At 35.6% G+C, this 19,422-nt stretch overlaps 1 protein-coding gene across 5 annotated transcripts in view; it reads right to left on the minus strand.

Moving 5' to 3' along the window:
- The window catches only part of csw (protein tyrosine phosphatase non-receptor type corkscrew), a 320,146-nt gene that overhangs the window by 133,916 nt on the left and 166,808 nt on the right, over nucleotides 1–19,422 (minus strand). For all 5 annotated transcript variants that reach the window (XM_069836033.1, XM_069836031.1, XM_069836029.1 and 2 more), the window contains one exon: nucleotides 5,748–5,870. In XM_069836033.1, the coding sequence (XP_069692134.1) occupies nucleotides 5,748–5,870 (123 nt within the window). The remainder of the gene's footprint in view (nucleotides 1–5,747; nucleotides 5,871–19,422) is intronic.

Genomic DNA, 19,422 nt, shown 5'->3' on the forward strand with positions numbered 1-19,422 from the left:
AATTTAATTAAAATACTCTAGCCTGGATGAAGGTACGTTATTCAATTAGAATACTCTTATCTCAATGAAGAGTATAAATCAAAACAGTACATGATTTAACCAAAATAGTTTATCTGGATGAAAAGTACGTGATTCAATGAAAACTATTATCTGGATGAAAAGTAGACTACCTGATTTAATCCAAATGCTCTTGTATGGCTGAAAAGTGCGTGATTTAATAAAAGTAATTTTATCTGGATGGAAAGTACGTGATTCATTGAAAACTATCATCTGGATGAAAAGTGCGCGATTAAATCAAAATAATTTTATCTGGATGAAAAGTGGGTGATTCAATGAAAATTATTATCTGGATGAAAAAAGCGTGATTTAATCAAAATAATTTTATCTGGATGAAAAGTACGTGATTCAATGAAAACTATTATCTGGATGAAAAAAGCGTGATTTAATCAAAATAATTTTATCTGGATGAAAAGTGCGTGATTCAATGAAAACTATTATCTAGATGAAAAGTAGACTAACTGATTTAATCCCAATACTCTTGTCTGGATGTAAAGTGCGTGATTTAATCAAAATAATTTTATCTGGATGAAAAGTGCGTGATTCAATGAAAACTATTATCTGGATGAAAAAAGCGTGATTTAATCAAAATAATTTTATCTGGATGAAAAGTACATGATTCAATGAAAAATATTAGGTCTATTTGGATGAAAAGTGCGTGATTTAATCAAAATAATTTTATCTGGATGAAAAGTTCGTGATTCAATGAAAACTATTATCTGGATGAAAAAAGCGTGATTTAATCAAAATAATTTTATCTGGATGAAAAGTACGTGATTCAATGAAAACTATTAGGTATATTTGGATGAAAAGTGCGTGATTTAATCAAAATAATTTTATCTGGATGAAAAGTGCGTGATTCAATGAAAACTATTATCTAGATGAAAAGTAGACTACCTGATTTAATCTCAATACTCTTGTCTGGATGAAAAGTGCGTGATTTAATCAAAACAACTTTATCTGGATGGAAAGTACGTGATTCAATGAAAACTATTATCTGGATGTGCGCGATTTAATCAAAATAATTTTATCTCGATGAAAAGTGCATGATTCAATCAAAACTATTATCTAAGATGAAAAGTGCGTGATTTAATCAAAATAATTTTATCTGGATGAAAAGTGCGTGATTCAATGAAAACTATTATCTAGATGAAAAGTAGACTACCTGATTTAATCCCAATACTCTTGTCTGGATGAAAAGTGCGTGATTTAATCAAAATAATTTTATCTGGATGAAAAGTGCGTGATTCAATGAAAACTATTATCTGGATGAAAAAAGCGTGATTTAATCAAAATAATTTTATCTGGATGAAAAGTACGTGATTCAATGAAAACTATTAGGTATATTTGGATGAAAAGTGCGTGATTTAATCAAAATAATTTTATCTAGATGAAAAGTGCGTGATTCAATGAAAACTATTATCTAGATGAAAAGTAGACTACCTGATTTAATCCCAATACTCTTGTCTGGATGAAAAGTGCGTGATTTAATCAAAATAACTTTATCTGGATGGAAAGTACGTGATTCAATGAAAACTATTATCTGGATGTGCGCGATTTAATCAAAATAATTTTATCTCGATAAAAAGTGCATGATTCAATCAAAACTATTATCTAAGATGAAAAGTGCGTGATTTAATCAAAATAATTTTATCTGGATGAAAAGTGCGTGATTCAATGAAAACTATTATCTAGATGAAAAGTAGACTACCTGATTTAATCCAAATACTCTTGTCTGGATGAAAAGTAGACTACCTGATTTAAACCAAATACTCTTGTCTGGATGAAAAGTAGACTGCCTGATTTAATCCAAATACTGTTGTCTGGATGAAAAGTAGACTACCTGATTTAATCCAAATACTATTATCTGTATGAAAAGTAGACTATCTGATTTAAACCAAATACTCTTGTCTGGATGAAAAGTAGACTACCTGATTGAATCCAAATACTGTTGTCTGGATGAAAAGTAGACTACCTGATATAATCCAAATAATATTATCTGTATGAAAAGTAAGACTACCTGATTTAAACCAAATATTCTTGTCTGGATGAAAAGTGCGTGACTGAATCAAAATAATTTTATCTGGATGGAAAGTGCGTGATTCAATAAAAAATAATCTTATCTAGATGAAAAGTACATAATTTAATTCAAATAGGCCTACTCTTGTCTGCTGGAAAAGTACATGATTTAAACAAATTATTCTTGTCTGAATGAAAAATGCGTAATTCAATCAAATTATTCTTGTCTGGATGAAAAGCACACTATTCAATCAAGATAGTATTTGCAGGATGAAAAGTACACTAATAAAAAAACTCCATTTCAAATAATATTAATATTATACTCTTCATCTCCGTGAGGTTTCTGAAAAGGGATATGACATTACAGAACACGTTCAGTTCTGTATAGGCAGTATCAACTAGATAGCAGGTTCTAGTCGGCAGTGAATCAGGCTGCCATACGATTGTATCGTTGACTATAGTCGACAGTTAATTTTTCTTGAACCCGAAACTAAAGCGATAGTTAATGAAGGATTCATCGCAGCATTATCTGATAATCTACTGGAGTAGGTTCATTTCTGATGACTTTCTCCGTAGAAGAGAACAACTGTTTTGTGAAGACCGAAATTCTAAGAATTGGGGCACAGGACAAGCACAGGCAAGAGCTATTCTTGAACCATTCATTGTTTATTATTACGCGTTTCTTCCAATAAAAAACTGTAAACAATGCTTTCCGAGAAAATTATATAAAACGATGTCAGGTAGTTCCATAGAGAATTCTCTAACTCGTCTCGCTGTCACCAATTCCACCGACAAGTACAATAAACATTCGGGCTGCAGATAACAGAAAAAAATTCGAGAAGTAGAAAATTTTCGCCCCGTTTCATTGGAATAAAGTCTGCTGTGACCTCATACCTATCAAATGGCGTTCTTGAATCATAAAACACTCTTAATTTGCTCTCGCATTCATATTCATTCTAATTCCGGAAGATGGAAGTTTCTCGAGTTTTGGTATACAGGGCATATCAAAAGTCCGGTAACACTTTCAATATTTTATTACACAAAAACTACAAATGATAGCACTTTCAAACACACGTCAGTTTAAAGTCAAACTCTCAAAGTTCTGTTTACACCTTACAGAGATTCAATGTGTGAACCACGAGTGAATCGGCAGGTGTCCAAACGATAATCAAACTCTTCCCATACCCTTTTCAACATATCCTCTGTGACCGTGGCGGCAGCTTCTCGAATTCTGGTTTTTAGTTCCTCTAAATCACGTGGCAAAGGCGGTACAAACATACGGTCCTTTAGTTACCCCCATAGAAAAAAGTCACATGCAGTCATATCGGGTGACCTTGGTGGCCATGTCATGAAACATCTGTCCCTTACTCCAGCACGTCCTATCCAACGATCAGACATCTCCGTATTCAGGTAAGCACGAACTGCATTGTGGAAATGTGGCGGAGTCCCATCTTGCTGAAAGATGAAATCGTCATCGAGATCTTGTCTAAGTTGAGGCACCAACCATTGCTCCAACATGTCCAGATATGAATGTCCAATCACAGTAGCCTCAATGAAGAAGAAAGATCCGTACAGTTTTCGTTGTGACAACGCGCAGAAAACATTCACCTTTGGTGAACCACGCTCATGTTCAATGATTCTGTGAGGTTTCTGTGTACCCCAAACGCGACAGTTGTGCTTGTTAATTTTCGCACTCGTATGGAATGTCGCTTCGTCACTGAAAATTAGGCGGCTGAATAACTTTGAGAGTTTGACTTTAAACTGACGTGTGTTTGAAAGTGCTGTCATTAGTTTTTTTTTTTGTAATAAAATATTGAAAGTGTTACCAGACTTTTGATATGCCCTGTATATAAGATTATTCAAAAGTAAGTTCCCAGCATGACATTTCCCATACAAAAGTAACTCATGCATACCTGTTTTACTTATTGTATCGCGTTAACACAGTGAAGAAATACTTTTTGGAGGGTGATTAGTGAGAATGAAACTAACGTATTTTGCTAAGCGAACATAAGTCCTGCTTCCTTACGGAGTTACATGCCAAGTTCCCATTCATCCTGGGGTTTTGAGGTCACCGGATCTGACACAGCTGGATTTCTCCTAAGGAAAACATTAATTTACACCACACCAGTGAAGGACGAAATGGATCCTGTTGCTCACACCACAGCACTGTAGGAGCAACAATTAGCCTATCAAAGATTATATCAGCCTTTAAGTGCGCATAAAGTAATCTCTGCCTCAACATTTACAACTCTGCACCAACGTTGATGACAGAGCTTTTGAAATTCTCCTCTACTGAACCATAAATAAAATTGAATAAAACACTACCATTTCAGAGGTTACTAAGCATTTACCATAAACTGCATCCTAACGTACAAATACTTCATTGTCTGAGGTGTAGTAAGGAATCACCACCAAGTAATTTATGTTTTTTTTTATTCCACCACCCCGAAAAATATGCCAAGATGCTTTTTCCTATTATCTAGGAGAGGGTTGGGTAGTATCGGACATCGGGTAATATCGGACAGTGCGTTTCTTTCATCTACCACAGATGGCAGTACCTGAATGACGTGGTTACGTAACTGTATGCGGCATCACAGAAACGTAACCATGTCATTCAGGTACTTCATCTGGTTGTAGATGAAAGAAACTCACTGTCCGATATTACCCGATGTCCGATACTACTCAACTCTCCCCTAATTTATATTAGAGTTGTGCACAACTGGTTACGAAAAATAGAAATTATATTGCTACTGAACGCCTGGCGCTATAGACAGTATGCGAAGCTCTTCCGTCTCGCGGAGTGGTCCAATGTTCAGTTTAACGTATGTCCGAATCTTTCTCGGGTAGTCGGCTTTGGATCATAGTTCCAAGAATAGTTGCAAGGACTCAACTTGTATCTAAACTTTGTGATACATGCACTTTCCTAGTACAGTTAAGACTGATTCACAATAAACCGGGAACGGACAACGAGAACGGAAATATTGTTAAAATAAATGTATTTAAATGTGAGTATTCACAATTAACTCTCTCTTTACTTGCTTCAAGTAAAATTCCCGTGTTTTCCCTAATAGTTTGTGGATTTTCTTCTAACATATTCACGTCATCCGCATAGACAAGCAGCTGATGTAACCCGTTCAATTCCAAACCCTCTCTGTTATCCTGGTCTTTTCTAATGGTATAGGCCTACTCTACAGCAAAGTTAAAAAGTAGAGGTGATAGTGTATCTCTTAGCTTTAGCCGGCAGTGAATTGGAAAAGCATCGGACAGAAACTGACCTATACGAACTCTGCTGTATGTTTCACTGAGACACATTTTAATTAATCGAACTAGTTTCTTGGGAATACCAAATTCAATAAGAATATAATATAAAACTTCTCTCTTAACCGAGTCATATGCCTTTCTCGAAATCTATGAATAACTGATGTACTGTACCCTTGTACTCCCATTTTGTCTCCAATTTCTGTCGAAAACAAAAAATCTGATCAGTAATCGACCTATTATCTACGCCTAAAACCACACTGATGATCCCCAATTATTTCAAATACATATGGACCCAGTACGACAATAGGCACAATAATAATAATAATAATAATAATAATAATAATACAATAATAATAATGATAATGATAATACACATGTAATAGTAAACACAAATGTAGATCTGTTCTTACCTTACAGAGAGAGTAAAATCCCCAGGGTTACTCCGACTGGGGCGTGCAAGGAAACTGCCATCGAACCCGCGATCCATCAACAGGATCTCTGCCTCGATGCCAGAGATGTTGGGGTGGAACCATCTGTAAAGAAAGTGAACGTTCATTGTTTTCAAATGCTCAACTTAACTTTTCAAATAGAAACAAGTCTGGAAATGGGCGTTAACTACGTAAATCATCTAAGAATTTCCTACGTTTCAAAACTCTACTGCTTTAAATAAACTTTCGAGTCAATTACCACATTTTCATTTAAATTTATAGTGCTCCAGCTTTTTCAAACTCTAGTCACATTCTGTCGCCTGAACTTTCTAACATCTCTTTTTAGGCCTTCAACACAAGAAAGCTGAATATTCAATCCATAGCTCCAGCCCTGATTTACTATACCAAACAACGCTTTAGTAAAAGTACCGCTCTTACGAGTTCCTCATTATGTAACTTTCTAAATTACTTGTCGATCCATATAGCCCAAATAACTAAGCGCCTTAATGTCCTCCGATATCTCCGTGCTAGAGCGCGTTTGTCCTTCCGCTAACGCAGGTTCGATCTTAGGCGTTGAATAAAATGATACGTATGAAGTTATAAGATCAGATGATGAAAGTTTTTCCCATTACCATAAACATTGCACATTTCATTCTACCAATCTTTTCCATTTCACCACCACACTCTCTCCTTCATTGTCATGTCATCAAAATATCTCTACATTTACACATGTACATGCGCAAACACCCATATGAATCTCAGTATCTGTGTATGAATATAAATAATTTATACTACATTACACGTTACGTACTATGACTAAAGATGGCTTGGTTTATATTGCAATACGTCTTTTTCTCTGTAACTTCCTGAATATGCAAAGCAATACCACGTCATACACAAGCACACAAGGTGAGACAAAGTCATATATTTTTCTTCGAAATCACAGTGATTTAATCAACACTTCATTTACATTTGACATACAACTGTGTAGGCTTAAGCGTACGTCTCACTTGGAAGACAATGTCTCGATTTGATAGTCTGGTTTATACGATGATTTGTCATTTAAATTTCGCTCACTGTTCAGTTGTTTGTTCAATTTAGTTCATAGTCTGAAATTGCATTCTGTGGCAGATTAGCAAACGTGAACGAATTTCGTACTCGCGGAGCAATTTTTCGTTAAAGTTCACAGATGCTACTAAAACATATAATTAATTCCAAATAATCTCGTTGGTGTTTTACTATTTCTGGCTTCGGCTTCCATGTGCATAGTTTCCGGTTCATTTGCCTATGTATTAATTAAGTCCACCACTGCCCGAACAGACTAGCTTAGCTGTGTTACGAAAATAAATTTGTATTTAAAAACATTTATGTCACTTATCGATATAATATTTTTCTGCAGTAATTTCAGTAATTCTGAATCCAATTATACGTTACGTAGATATAAATGGGGTTTTATAGACATTGTATTAAAATATGTTTCACCCGGACACTAGAAAATACCACAACCAATGATAACACTAAAGAATAAATGTATTTTTATTTTATTTTAGTAGGTTATTTTACGACGCTTTATCAACATTTAGGTTATTCAGCGTCTGAATGAGATGAAGGTGATAATGCCGGTGAAATAAGTCCGGGGATCAACACCGAAAGTTACCCAGCATTTGCTCATACTGGATTGAGGGAAAACCCCAGAAAAAACCTCAACCAGGTAACTTGCCCCGACCGGGAATCGAACCCGTGCCACCTGGTTTCGCGGCCGGACGCGCTGACCGTTACTCCACAGGTGTGGACAGAATAAATGTATCCCGGTTTCAGAAAAAGATATTAATATGGTAATCTCATTTGATTAATCCCTAGTACACGACATAACTCTTCACAGATACACACCATGGATAATGTGGCCCGCCGAAGTGGTGTGCAACTTGAAAACGAATCACAGTCCTGCCATCCATCCGCAGTATGCGGAATTCGAATCACGCAAATGAAGTGGGTAGGTCAATGCGTTCCCGCTTTAAATAAAATTGTATTATATTTCAGTTTGAAAAATTTGAAAAACTGATTCAGGTTCACTAATCGTTTAAGCTGTAACGTTTATCAAATGTGTGTATGTGATAAATGCGTAAGAACGATGTAATTTTTAGTTAAAAATTGAAAAACAAAATTTGTACAAAGCAATTGTGAACACATTTTTAGTTTCAGAATACTAGCCAATTAAAGAAATGACACTTCTGAATAATTCATTCTCTATTTGTAATATTCTTTTACCCTTAAAACTAAAGAAAAAAGGTATTTTACTAACAATTTCAAATTAGTGTAACTCTGAAAATATTGAGATTAGGACACATGTTTATATGACTTTTTTGCTCAGAATGTCTTCGGAAATAAGCTCCGTAAGTGTCGATAAATCCTTATGAATCACCCTGTACAGTCTAACATTTTTTTTACAGGATATCCTTCTTATTATTAAAAATTGCGTGTACAATACTACCGCTATAATATATTACAAAAAATTGTTGACTTATAATCGAAGAAAGAATGACAAATTCTGTATAAAGTAAGCCGATGTTAGCTATTGAACTAATACACTTCGAGAACTTTTCTCGAAATTTAATGGTTTTCCATAACGATTTCCAGTCTTCTCAACGATAGTAGATTCCTATTAATTCATCTTCCTCATTAGATCATCAGAGACCGCTACAATTTCACATAACCTTTAGAGACATCTGCCCCCACAGTAAAAAAATCTTCAGATAAAATTATCCATAATTTTATCCGCAGCTCTGCCTAAGGAACAAGTTCTATCACATGCCACAATTGTTCGAAACGAGGTCTTCGGTTTAACTACCTTTCCGAAGGAAACCATGCTAATATATTTATCGCCCTTCACAGGATCTGAACCAGCGCACAATTATTGATCCCATGACAAACATCGTAATCACTATACAACTGGGAACAACAGCTGTGTAACCACATGGGTCGATAACTTTGAATTTTCTGTTGTTTTGTTAGCATACCACTTTCAGTATAAAGATAACTTATCTTTTAGAGCCTTCAGATATACCGAGTGTGCGGAATTAGTATTTTATTTTCACGTGAATCAGAGATTTTCCACAGAAAGTGTAAATAGATGGATACCTGCCTAGTTTCAAGAACTCACATAGGAACTGACAAACATTTAGCGAAGAAAATTGTAAATTTTTGTGAACGACATTATTGTTATTGAATGTTATGTGGAAGAACGGAGATACCAATTCACTTTCAACATTCGTTGTTCATAATAATCAGAGATCGGAACTTTGGCAGAATGCGTTTTTAAATGTGTTAAATCCATCTTCATTTTGAAAGTAAATCTGTACGAATTATATCTTTGTGATTGAAACGTCACAGTTTTATGTTGCCCTTTTCTGCCTTTTTAATATAAATGCCTAATTTACAGAATACATGTTTTTTTGCCTTTATTTGATTATCTATCTATCATTTATTAATTTATTATTAAAAATTACCTACAAGCATATTTTAATTTATTTCTGTAACCGCTACAATGAAAGTGACTTCACCGAATGTATAAGTCTTCATTATTGTCTTTCAGTCAGTTCATATTCTCTTTGCAACAATGAGTGCTGCCGTGCAAAAATGTATAACAGTAAGCTTGTGCTTATTTGACAAGGCAACAATGAGGGCGGGTCTAACGTTATTTTTCTTTCAGTTTTCATTGCGACGTTGTTGTAGCTATAGTCCCGTCGCTCTAATTTCCGGCAGCCAATCGCGTTGCAGGTCGGCTACATTTAAACGTGTGTGTCTTGTGATTCGCCGTTGAAGATGTCATTCATTTCTTAAGGCTCGATAAATACTTAATATAATCGCCCGCCATTTTGGCTCTTTCGTTGGCGTTCGCAGAAAGCACACGAAGACATTATTTGCCGCTCAATTATTTGCTGAATTACAGTGCGTTTGATTTATTATCATAGGAGCTACGACATGATAATGTTTAACGGTGTGGCAAATAGATTCCTCGTATGGTAGCTCGGCAACGAAAGAACAAAAATGGCGAACGATACTACTTACCTAGACTTTATAGAGCCTTCACTTCCTAAGAGGAGGAGTCACGCCGGGAATAACAGCGTCGCGACTAATAGCAGCAAGATGCAGAAATTCAGTGTTCCTTTACGCAGTAAATTGCAAAGTTACGTTAATACTTTTGGATCCGACGTATTTTGTACTGACGGTAAAGTACTTATATGCAAAATATGTGAGCAGTCGGTGAACTACGAAAAGAAATATTTCATATCGCAACATATCAGTACAACCAAACACAAAAATGCACTTTGGACTGCCTCCGTGGTCTGTTGGTCAGCATACTGGCTTACAGATCAGAAGGTCCCGGGTTCGATTCGGTGAATTTTTCTTGAAGAAGAAAAATTCCCTGAGTGTCTAGAGTCTGGAAATTTGTATGAGTGTGATTGTGAATGTGCCCGGTTAATATTAACCAATCATCACAAATATAAAAATACATTAGGACTGTCGCTGGACAGTAACCTGAACACACGTTTCAGCGTCACATTGTTGACAAGTAACTCTATCTGTTAGCACAACCATAAAGCATCTAATAGATGCTATAGAGTTACCAACAATGAAAAAAAAATTGCACTTTCCAAGGCTAATGGGAAGATTTCTTTGCTTCCAACAGTAATTGCAACTCTAGTCGAAAATCTCAATTTGAATTCGACTTACGTAAAGCTTTCTTGCTTCGAAATCCCTTTGTGGAAAGTGCGAGGTTGTGGATCTAGTGCAAGGTTTTTGTAATTACCTTTTATTGCGTATTTTAACTATTTATAATGCCTTTTTGCCTGCCTATTATATTTATTTATGATGCCTTTTTTCTTGCCTATTTTAATGATTCATAATGCCTAAACTTCCGGTCTCTGATATTAATGCAACTCAGCTGAAAAGAGAACGCGCTGTTCATCGTTGAGAATCGATTAGCAGATGTCAACGGGAACATTAATCTCGTTCATCGATAATAAATTATGGAAAAATTGTGTTGCCATGTAAATTGGAATTTTTCCCCCTCGCTTGGCCACCATTCTTGTCTTCCGACAAAGGGAAGTGTCTTCAGCCATTAGTGCGCAACTACTTTCTCATACGTAATAACAATTCTTCTTCTTATTGTGTCGTCTCCTAGCGGAGATTGATGATCCAGTAGCCAGTATCCAGTTCTTAGAAGTGGATGCTAGACTTCTCTAGCATTTTAACTATCGGTGCTTGACAGCTGTGAATATTTCGTTCTCTGGTCGAAAAATAAAAATTTCAACAAACATATTGTAGGCTAATAAATATGAAGAGCAAACTTTCAAAACCTGACACGTTACTTTTCAGAAAATGCTACAAATATTTGTCTCTGTAATAAACTAATATTTTTCTATGGTGAAATTTGATAAGGATCCATAGCAAAAAAAAAAAAAAAAAATCTTTAATATTTCATCACAGAAAATATTTTCTTCATTGCAGAGGTGTAAGTTTTTGGCATCTGAAGTGTATATTCTGAAAATGGACATGTCCGGTTTTGAAAGTTTGCTTCCCATATACTCAGGGGTGTAGTCATCCCAAGACGCGCCAGGGCACCGCCCCGTTACTTTTTTTTTTTGTAACCTAGGCGCGCCCTGTTTCATAATGTTTACTTTCAAAAATAGTAACTGTCTTACTTCTGTCTTGCTCAACATTATATTCTATAAATATGATTTAGTAGTAAGTTATGTATAATAACGACTGCATTAAATAATAATAATAATAATAATAATAATAATAATAATAATAATAATAGACCTAATACATAGATATTTGGGATTAAGAGGGATGAAGTTACAGGAGAATGGAGAAAGTTACACAACGCAGAACTTCACGCATTGTATTCTTCACCTGACATAATTAGGAACATTAAATCCAGAGATGAGCAGGGCATGTAGCAAGTATGGCTGAATCCCGAAATGCATATAGAGTGTTAGTTGGGAGACGAGAGGGAAAAAAACCTTTGGGGAGGCCGAGACGTAGATGGGAGGACATTAAAATGGATTTGAGGGAGGTGGGATATGACTGTAGACACTGGATTAATCTTGCTCAGGATAGGCACCGATAGCGGGCTTATGTGAGGGCGGCAATGAACCTCCGGGTTCCTTAAAAGCCACAAGTAAGTAAGGCCTGCGTGCTTAAGCCTACATAAAATTACAGTAACCTATCCTTTTCCTACATCTTCTTTCTCAAACAATTTTTCTCAGGAGGCCGTAATTCTCGAAATTCTTGCTGGTCGGTTTGTTTTCTTTCGTGTATTGGAGTGTCTGTGACTTTGATCCTGATTACAATAAGTTTTAAACAGAAAGCTCTTATTCTGATGATAATATCATCATTCAGTGTAAATTCATATTTAACTAATCTTGAAATATTCATTGTAGGTTCACGTACCAGGGAAACAACTATAAAATACAGTCTTTTTTTTTTCCGAAGGAAATAAGTACATACCCGTAGTGCAAATGTCTTTTATCACATAATGGCGTAATACAGTTCTATTGCCCACAATTTATGTAATTCAATGAGAAAATTATAACAGATACTATATATAAGTGTCCCGCGCCGTGGCGTCGTGGTCTAAGGCATCCTGCCTAGGACTCGCGTTACGGAATGCGCGCTGGTTCGAATCCTAATGGAAGACATTTTCTCATGAAATTTCGGCCAGTGTATGAGACCGGTGCCCACCCAGCATCGTGATGCACTTGGGGAGTTACGATAGGTAGCGAAAATCCGGTTTCACAAACAGCTACAACGGCTGGAGGGGGATTATCGTGCTAACCACACGATACCTTCATACTGGTTGGATGATCGTCCAGCTCTGCTTCGCCATGGATTTACTTTATTTTTTACTGTATATAAGTAAAAATTAGATAGCCCGACTAATACGCAGTCCTTGTAAATACGCGGTTTACACACGTATCCTTGATTGTTTTATCGGGGTTTCACAGAAATAATAATAATAATAATAATAATAATAATAATAATAATAATAATAATAATAATAATAAATTTATAGTTATTCATTATTATTATTATTATTATTATTATTATTATTATTATTACTGGTACATTTATAATAATGAACTTTTCGCGAACCACCCTGGTACTATTTTATTTAGGCTACGACTACACTCCTGAATATAGACTACTGCTATGGGAATCCCTGTAGAACATAAACCGACATCCACTTAACATACACGGCCAAGAGAAAGCTGAGTGATTCATAATATGTAATAAACTCTTCAAGTACAGTGAAAGAGAGTACAATGCAATGTCAGCTTTAAGCATAAGCAAGCCATATGAAGCAAAGGCCTTCTACAGTCACCCTAAGCGGCATGGACTGATTACTAAACCCTGATCGTTCATGCACGTACCAAACAGTCTTTGAGCAAAGTCTCTGTTATTGTCACATGTGGCCTTGCTCCACCCAGTAAGATCTATTACTTCAAAGATTAAGCGGCAATACTCTGAATCTATAGGTCCGCTAATATAAAATGAAATGGACCACCAAGCAATTAAAATGATAGAAATAAAAGTCAGTTTTTCTCAGTTTAACTCGTTTCGTATCAATTCAGTTTCTTAATCATACAAAAAAGATAAGAGTACAATCGTACATAGGCTCCTTGAACTGCCACCAGAAAGACGTTTAGTACGATGCCAGAACTCCATCTAGGACAGCGGTGACCAAAACTCGAGCTGCAGTGATTACATACGACAGAAAGCCTATGAAGTAAGGAGACGGAGGAAAGGTACTTGGCATGAAAACTACAACCAGTGGTGGTTCCTATACTAATATCTTGATCAATCCCGCAGATAAAAATCTCAAGCTTTGCTGTATCAGTAATGTCACTGCTATCAACAAGAGCCAGTGAATAATATACGATTTTTCTTGCTTCTTTTTTTAACCTTCCTCTTGAATATAATCATGAATTTTCTCAATTCTTCTCTAGATACTTGGTCGAGAAATTCGTAGATTTTCAAAATTAAAAACTTCTTATGGACAAGTTATTTAAGCTATTTTAATCATTACTCTTTTGAGAAATTCTGTTCTATTAAAAGACTTTAGAGCACGAGATATTTCAAACCCAATTAGGTAGCTGACTTCCTTACATTTATTTATCTCATCTTTCTCTTCCTGGCTATGATTTAAGACATGTCAATTCCTGGCGTTTAACAGTTCACAGGCACATAATACTTAATCAGTTTTCTACAATATTATTATTAAATAAATACAAATAAATAGTTACCCTCATCTAAAGAGTACGAAGATTAAAATTGAGGTAAAACTTAATAATTTTATCCTTCTCAGGAGAAGATCTAAAAACATAAATATTCATACACGTACAGAAGAATTATAGAAACACATAGTGTAATAATAATAATAATAATACATTATTCAGCGTGGCAATTAATGTTTCTATATACTCCTAATTGAACCGTTGAGCAAAGTAAACATATTACATTTTCTCCGACAGAACAACAAAAAAGTTCTCCTCATTCTTTAAGAAACCACCTCTTACTGCTTGTAGAGAGAATTTGTAGAGCGACATGATACCACCACTGATTGCATCCAGTACGTGAATGAAACACACAGCAATGTACAGAAAACTCCTCGTACCCGTTTGAATGTCTGTGATTACACGATGTAATCACGACACCCGCTTTGGTCACCACTGATCTAGGATAAAAAAAATTACACATCGGACAAACATCCAGACCCGAAGCAGAATTTGAACCCAAGAATGCTTTCAAGGATTTTGGGTCCATTTACATAAATATCTTCGATGAATGTTTAGGTAAACAACGCTGTAATTTTCACTGAAACTTGTTCACCCCCATATCGTAGTTCCAAAACTTCACAATTACGATGAAACTTGTTTAAATAGCTTTTAAACTACATGTAGTATTCATGCTGCTAAAAGCACGATCATCAGAATATAAACTCTGGATGTGTAACTAAATTTCCCGCTTACCAACCAACGGTCGCGTGGGAACCGATCAATCTTTAACTACAAATATGCCTGTTTTTCCAGCTTTTCGCTGCGGTAATTTCTTGAGTAGTATCCGTGCGTGCGTTAAGTCGTCTAGCGTGCAAGAAGCCGGACATATTTCATATTTAATATCCCTATTTTCAACAGATATCGATTCCTGAAGAAAAAAAAAAAACTGTGTACAGAGAAGAAGACGAGGACTGGCTGTCGGAGCGTAACGAAATTGCAAAGTACAACGAGGAGACAAAGAGAAGCGCAATTGAATTACAATTTGTTCTATTTCGAAGCAACTCCATCAGGTCGTAGTCCGAGTAATTCAATGAAGTTTTAATGAAGTTCCACAAGTTTGAACTCGTGGTCTTGCACGGATGAAAGGTGGGAGAGAGGAATTTGCACATTCTTAATCCCGGCATTACCGTTAATCGAACTGCTAGAGTATCGGTTTTACACGCTGCAGGTCCAGATCCAAATCCCAGCGAGACAAAGTGAACTTTAAGCTGAAGGACAACACTGTCCGAGCCATGTTTTCGCAGGACACTCTCATTTTTCCTGCAACATTTATCTAATTCTTAATTATAACATTCAGGACCCGGATTTTGATGACGTCATCTTTTTTTCCTCATGCAGTATGCATTGTTCCTGAACACGAACCTGTGATTATAAAAATATTAATTCTATAATTCTATTGTGCATTTTTTCGTCATACTTTCTATTTTTGAAGTTTTAGGTCATTTTTTCAAGCTCTAAATAATTTCTTATTTATTGTTTTCGCATTTTACTTCCTTTTTCTGGTCCTTTTTTTTAAATATTAAATTAATTTAAATAATTAAGTTGTTTAAAATGTATTTTTAACCTAAGGAAATAAATGGAAGTTTGATCAGAGACTCGACAATGTACATGCTGAGAGTCTGTGTCTTAGCTATATTTATTGTTATCGCTGCAACGAATTATATTTGCCTGCTACATCGAATTACGCTATACATAAATTCCAAACCCAACTACCTTGTCTCTCGCTTTACGCTTCTAGCTTCACATAATAATCCTAATAGTTGTTCACAGCACAATCTGTTGCTATCAATACCACGTCATCAGACATTTCTGTACTCAAGTTCTTTCTCAATAACCATGGCGCGCTCCTGGAATTCGCTGCTGCTGGACATCAGGGATAGTCTTAGTCCTCAGTTCTTCAAAACTATATTATTTAGAAACATTTTTAATACACAGAAATAGTCTTTTTGAAGCCAGAATACTTAATGTATAGTTATTACTTTGTTCTTTCTATTAACTATAATTTCTAGATAAATATCATTGTTTAAATATAATTCATAATGGTTATACAAATTGTACTATTTTCTTTTCAATTTTTTTTTTCAAATTTCAAATTTATTTACAATTTACATTTGAACTGAATACATATGAATAGATACCCGAAATGAGCATATGCTCGTGCTCGGGTACAGTCCAGTAGTCTACATAAATTTTACAGGGTTCAAATAATAATGCTGATGATATAAATAATAGTAATAATAATAATAATAATAATAATAATAAAAGAATAATCGTGACAGAAATGGTACAAAGATTGTAATACAAAATAATTCATTAATAATAATAATAATAATAATAATAATAATAATAATAATAATAATAATAGTAATAATAATAATAATAGTGATAAAACAAATTTATTTACAATAATCAAATAAATGCTAAGACGGATAAAATAAAATATAAAACCACTAGCGAGAGTTAACACAACTTAAATAAGCATTATAATAACCGGAAAAAATGCCAAACTCGAAAATTAATATTTGTATTATGCATTTTCCAGTATCTGATTTCAACCTGGTTTGAGTGGAAGAGAAGGCTGACAGACTTAACTCTGTCAGAGGAAAACAATTATTATTATTATTATTATTATTATTATTATTATTATTATTATTATTATTATTATTTCCCTCCCACGGCTTCAGAACGACTCTAACGCTGTATTGTCGTTATGTTTCTAATTACCGCGTTCTTGTACGAATACATCGCGCTGGACCATGAACTTAACCAGGGCTATGGGACGGCGATATATGTACATTTACAAGCATATCCCGAACGCCGGATGGCGACTCACGGAGAGGACTTGCCTAGGGACTATGGTCCGTCCGAGGCATCTGTGGAGTAACTTCGCGCATATGGGGGCGGAGTCTATCTGTGCCGGAGTGTATTGCGGGCAGCATCAGGTCTAGTCCGCTAAGGGTAAGATCAGGCCTGCAGAACTCGCAAGTGGGGGAAATGTCAGCCTCACTCCACTTCTATTGGGGATGATCGACTTCCGCCGCGAGAATGAATGTTGATGCAGCCAAGCGTAACTAGAACGCCGTGACCGCACAGGTAGAGAAGGTGGGTGGGGTAAGAAAGAGCTACAGTTCTGCAGGTCTGGGTAAGATGCTCGTGGTAGAAGGTAGAACACAGTTCAGATAGAAATTATCCCCTCCTGCAAGCGATTGCTCGCTTCGTTCAAGCAATGCCTCCCCCAGAGCAGTCATTGGCCCTAGCCCTCCCACATACCACTTGCGCAGATGTCTAGTTTCGTCTTTCTACTCCACAGATTTCTGGACGGACCATAGTGGGACCGCCTGCTCGAAACCTGGCTACTCAACGAACCATAGTGTAGTCAGCCGGTGTGGATTAGGAACGAGCCTAGTTCCGACTGTTAGCGCACTAGATTAAGTAGCAGTGCTGGGACGTAGTGCCCCCTCCTGAAATTCAATTCAATTCAACGGAGTGGAAATATAGTACGATAATACTGAATCGTAACATCGTACCAACGACACAAATCCCAACGGATCAAAGTGGAGAACGTCTTATGGAGCAAGTAATCATGACAACACTACAGTTGACTCCTAGGATATGATATCCTTACAAGCACACAAGAGTTGTCAGCAACATTCGGAATTCTCTTCATACAGAGTTGGAGAAACTGACCTAACAAAAGGGTCAATCCTATTTCATATAAGCTTTATAAAATCAATAACCCGAATAACCTACGTGGGACGGTTAAGGCGAAACTTTTACACTGCGTAGGTTGAAATTGTAACATTTATATAATGCCCCTTTGAACTATAAAAGCTGTTCAAAGACGCTGAAATGATGTAACGGTGATAGGATGAAAAGCGTACGTAATGAAAATAAAATAAAATGAAATGTCGTATGTAATATTTTTCTGAAATGTGATGAATTAGACGAAAATGTACGGAAGAAAGGGCATCAGTCTGGGGAGGCGCAGTACGCTATTGGGGGAGGTGAAAAGACACTCAAATGGGACTTCATCAGACCCTTAAGCCTACATGGTGGCATCAACATATGGCGCCACATAACGAGTCAAGATATCTAGATACAAAGCAGTTGTTCGGACTCGACATTCTTTCCTAACTAAAGGCATGATAAGCCCCGAGTAGCAGCGCTAGCCTTCGGGTCCGTCCTCCGCATAAATAAAATATCAGCCCAAAAGTTTCTATTAAGAGTCTGAGTTTCGTATTTGTAATTTTATTTTCTTGTCAATCGATTCTATTAAACAGTCATCTCCTTATCTTTCTTCTCTTCTTCTTCCGTCCCACTTTGCCGTTAGGCGTTGGGTTCACCTCGTTCCACCCACATTCTCCAGCGACTTCTATTTCTACACATTCTTTTTAGTTCCTAATTGTTGTCCCTCTCTTACATACCATTCTTTCTATTGTGCCCTCCAACTTAATCCTAGATCTTCCTCTTTCTATTCTTCTCTGAGTTTGAATTTTTCCATTATATATTTGTTATTGATATTTCTATATAAATCCATTTCTTAATAATTTCGTAAATCAAATTGACTGTTAAGTTCTGTCAAGAGACAACCTTGAATTTCGAGGAAGCAAATATATTACTAATATATAATATTATAATTATTATTAATTGGCAATTTTATCATTCAATACTGAAACGAAATAACCATTAAGAATTCCGTTATTATCGTTCATCTGTAATTTTGTAGTTGCTGTAGGCCTAATTATTTTCATTATCTTGGTGCCTGGTTAAAATACAATAATAATATGTAATAATAACAGTAATAATATATTCGTTAAGAGAGTGAACGAGTAAGTATCGCGTTTCATGTCATACGTTTTTATTTAATACAAACACGAAATAAAGCCTACTCTTCAAGATATACAATTTGAATTAATAAAATTAAATGTCATACTGAAACCCAATAACCGTTATAATTTTATTAAAAACCGGAAGTGAAATTGTTACTCTTCTGAAAATTTCACTTTTTTTTTAGTTGGTTACTTTACGACGCTTTATCAACATCTATGGCCGTTCTTTGTTAATTAGTATAAATTGTATTTCGTTTAATCGTTCAAAATTCCTACCGCTTTTCTAATCTGTTACATTTCTGAAATACATTTAACTTACGTCAAAATATACTTATGTCGTAATTGATATTACCAACAGAATTATCTGTGTGTAAATTCATACTTTCGCATAATTTAATTTCCTCATAGACAATTTTATCGTTCCATGTTGAAACTAAATAACCACTCCGAATTCGCTACCTTAATGTCGTACACGATAATCCT

Source organism: Periplaneta americana, chromosome 9, assembly GCF_040183065.1.
Source record: "Periplaneta americana isolate PAMFEO1 chromosome 9, P.americana_PAMFEO1_priV1, whole genome shotgun sequence".
NCBI lineage: Eukaryota > Metazoa > Arthropoda > Insecta > Blattodea > Blattidae > Periplaneta > Periplaneta americana.